The sequence below is a fragment of the Egretta garzetta genome, unplaced genomic scaffold (genome assembly GCF_000687185.1).
Source record: "Egretta garzetta isolate BGI_Z169 unplaced genomic scaffold, ASM68718v1 scaffold143, whole genome shotgun sequence".
Lineage (NCBI taxonomy): Eukaryota > Metazoa > Chordata > Aves > Pelecaniformes > Ardeidae > Egretta > Egretta garzetta.
The window spans coordinates 1,754,190-1,756,205 of record NW_009259310.1 but is presented as its reverse complement, the minus strand read 5'-3'; the positions used below and the strand labels follow the sequence as shown (position 1 = coordinate 1,756,205).

General features: G+C 60.5%; 1 protein-coding gene across 1 annotated transcript in view; it reads right to left on the bottom strand.

Annotated features, from left to right (window-relative positions):
- The window catches only part of ALAD (aminolevulinate dehydratase), a 5,254-nt gene that overhangs the window by 512 nt on the left and 2,726 nt on the right, over positions 1 to 2,016 (bottom strand). Inside the window, exons 6-9 of the mRNA XM_035891876.1 lie at positions 1,926 to 2,014; positions 1,551 to 1,606; positions 764 to 851; positions 200 to 286 (exon numbers count right to left, since the gene is read on the bottom strand). Coding sequence (XP_035747769.1) covers positions 200 to 286; positions 764 to 851; positions 1,551 to 1,606; positions 1,926 to 2,014 — 320 coding nt within the window. The remainder of the gene's footprint in view (positions 1 to 199; positions 287 to 763; positions 852 to 1,550; positions 1,607 to 1,925; positions 2,015 to 2,016) is intronic.

Here is a 2,016-nt window from a genome sequence, read left to right as displayed (position 1 = left end):
ACCCCTCCCCGCACCCCCCAGTGCTCCCAGAGCTGTTCCCAGAGGTGTTCCAGAGGTGCTCCAGTGCCCACCTCAGTACCCAAAACCAACAGTCACATCCCCTCCTCCGGTTTGGGTATCCAAACAGGCCATCCCAACCACACACCTCCCCTCCTCCAGGGACATCGTGTGCCCTCACTGCTATGCAGAAAGAGCTTACTCGAGCCTTGACATCCCGCACGAGGTCCAGGTAGGGCATCCCCGGCTTCACCATCAGCATGTCCGCTCCCTCACGCACGTCCCGGTCCTGTGAGGGGAACATACGCGTGACCCCGGCAGCTCGGGGTAGAATAACATTTTCCAGCAAGGCCACGTTTGGTTTTCCCCAGAAGTTTGGACCTGGTGGTTGGTTTTCCCAGGAGGGATCCCAAAAGAGTCTGGCGAGCCCTAATGGCCACAGGAGCCCACAGATGGGATGTGATGGGGGAGAGCAGACGCACAGTGCCTGGGTGAAGCTGGTGGTTGTGTGTCCCTGGGCCCAACACCCTGAGCCTCAGCAGGGTACAGGGTCACCAGTTCCATGGCTCCCAGTGCACAGTCCTCAGGACCAGCTCCCCGGCAGGCTGATGGGGCCTCACATTTCTCTCACTTGAGAGGGAAGAGCCTCAGCCATTTTGGTTGGCGTGCCTCCCACCACCTTCTACCTCCTACACCCCTGGGCTTGCTCTCCCCAAACCCACGGCCCTTGGTGCTGCCCCAGGCAGCCCAGCCCTGGCTCACTCACCACAGCCCGCATTGCCAGGCCCCTGGCACCTGGGGGCAGCTGGTAGCATCGCCTGTCTCCGAAGGCAGGTTTGGATAGCGCAGCGTCCCTGGTGACAGGCAAGGCAGAGGGCAGGGAATGAGGGCCAGCACGGCTCCCCATGCCTCTCGCCTCCTACAGCTTCAGAAACATGAGGACAGACTAGGGCAAGTGCCTGAGCCAGTGGGGTCAAAAAGGGGGGGCTCTCCCGACCCACCTCAGTGTCCCAGGATCACTCTGAGAGGTCTAGCAGGCCCAGGCTGGCCCTGGGAGCTGTGCTTCAACACCCACTGCCCTCCCCATGCCCAGAGTCTGGGGTAAAATTGTCTCAGACATTTTCCCTTTTGCTCTTTTTTGAGGCAGGTTCCTCAGGGATGCCCCACTGGGGTCAGGCTGCTCTTGGGATGTGGTCTAATAGCTGACTGAGGGCAACACCATCTCCTGCAACTCCCCTCCTCGCTGCTTCTGGTGGCTGCAGGCAGCTCCCTCCCTGCCTGCCTTGCCACCAGTGCCCAGGACGAGCAGGTGAAGGGGTGGGACAGAAGATCACCCAAGGTTCTCTTCCCACTGGCCAGCCTCTCCTCTGCAAGGTACGTTTGTCTCCCTTTTGCACTGGAAAGTAGGAGGAGGGCACTCCAAAGAGACCAGTGTGGCCCCAGCTGCGGCCCAGGCTCTGGCTGAGCCCCCTTCCCAAATAACTATCTGGGAACGCACCTCCCAGCCAACCCGGTGCTGGCTGGGGACACTCACGGCTGAGAGACAGACCCACCTGAAGGGACCGTAGAAGCATGAAGCAAACTTGGCACTGTAGCTCATCACCGAGACCTGCCAAGGAGAGCGGAGCCATGAGGGCCAGAGGCTCAGTGCTGTATGCTGTATCCCTGTGCCGGGGCAGTAGCGATTCTCTCCCATGGCTGTTCTACACTCTGCCTCACATCCTCCTTCTCCTGCCAGAGGCCTGGCACCTTGCTGTCCCCGTGTCCGGCCAAGGACATTCCCTTGTTGCATGCACCAGGGCAGGGAAATGCCAGTGGCATGTCCTGGGCAAGGTGGGGGTTTGCTTCTCCCACCCCCTGCCCAGGACCTGTTGTGGTGCAGCCTCCACATGGACATTGCCTTTGGCACATGCAGATCCCGAGCTCACCTTGTTGCCCAAGTCATTGGAAATCAGTGCCTTCTTCATGGCCGCGATGCGCCCGTCCATCATATCTGAGGGGGCAACAATGTGGCAGCCT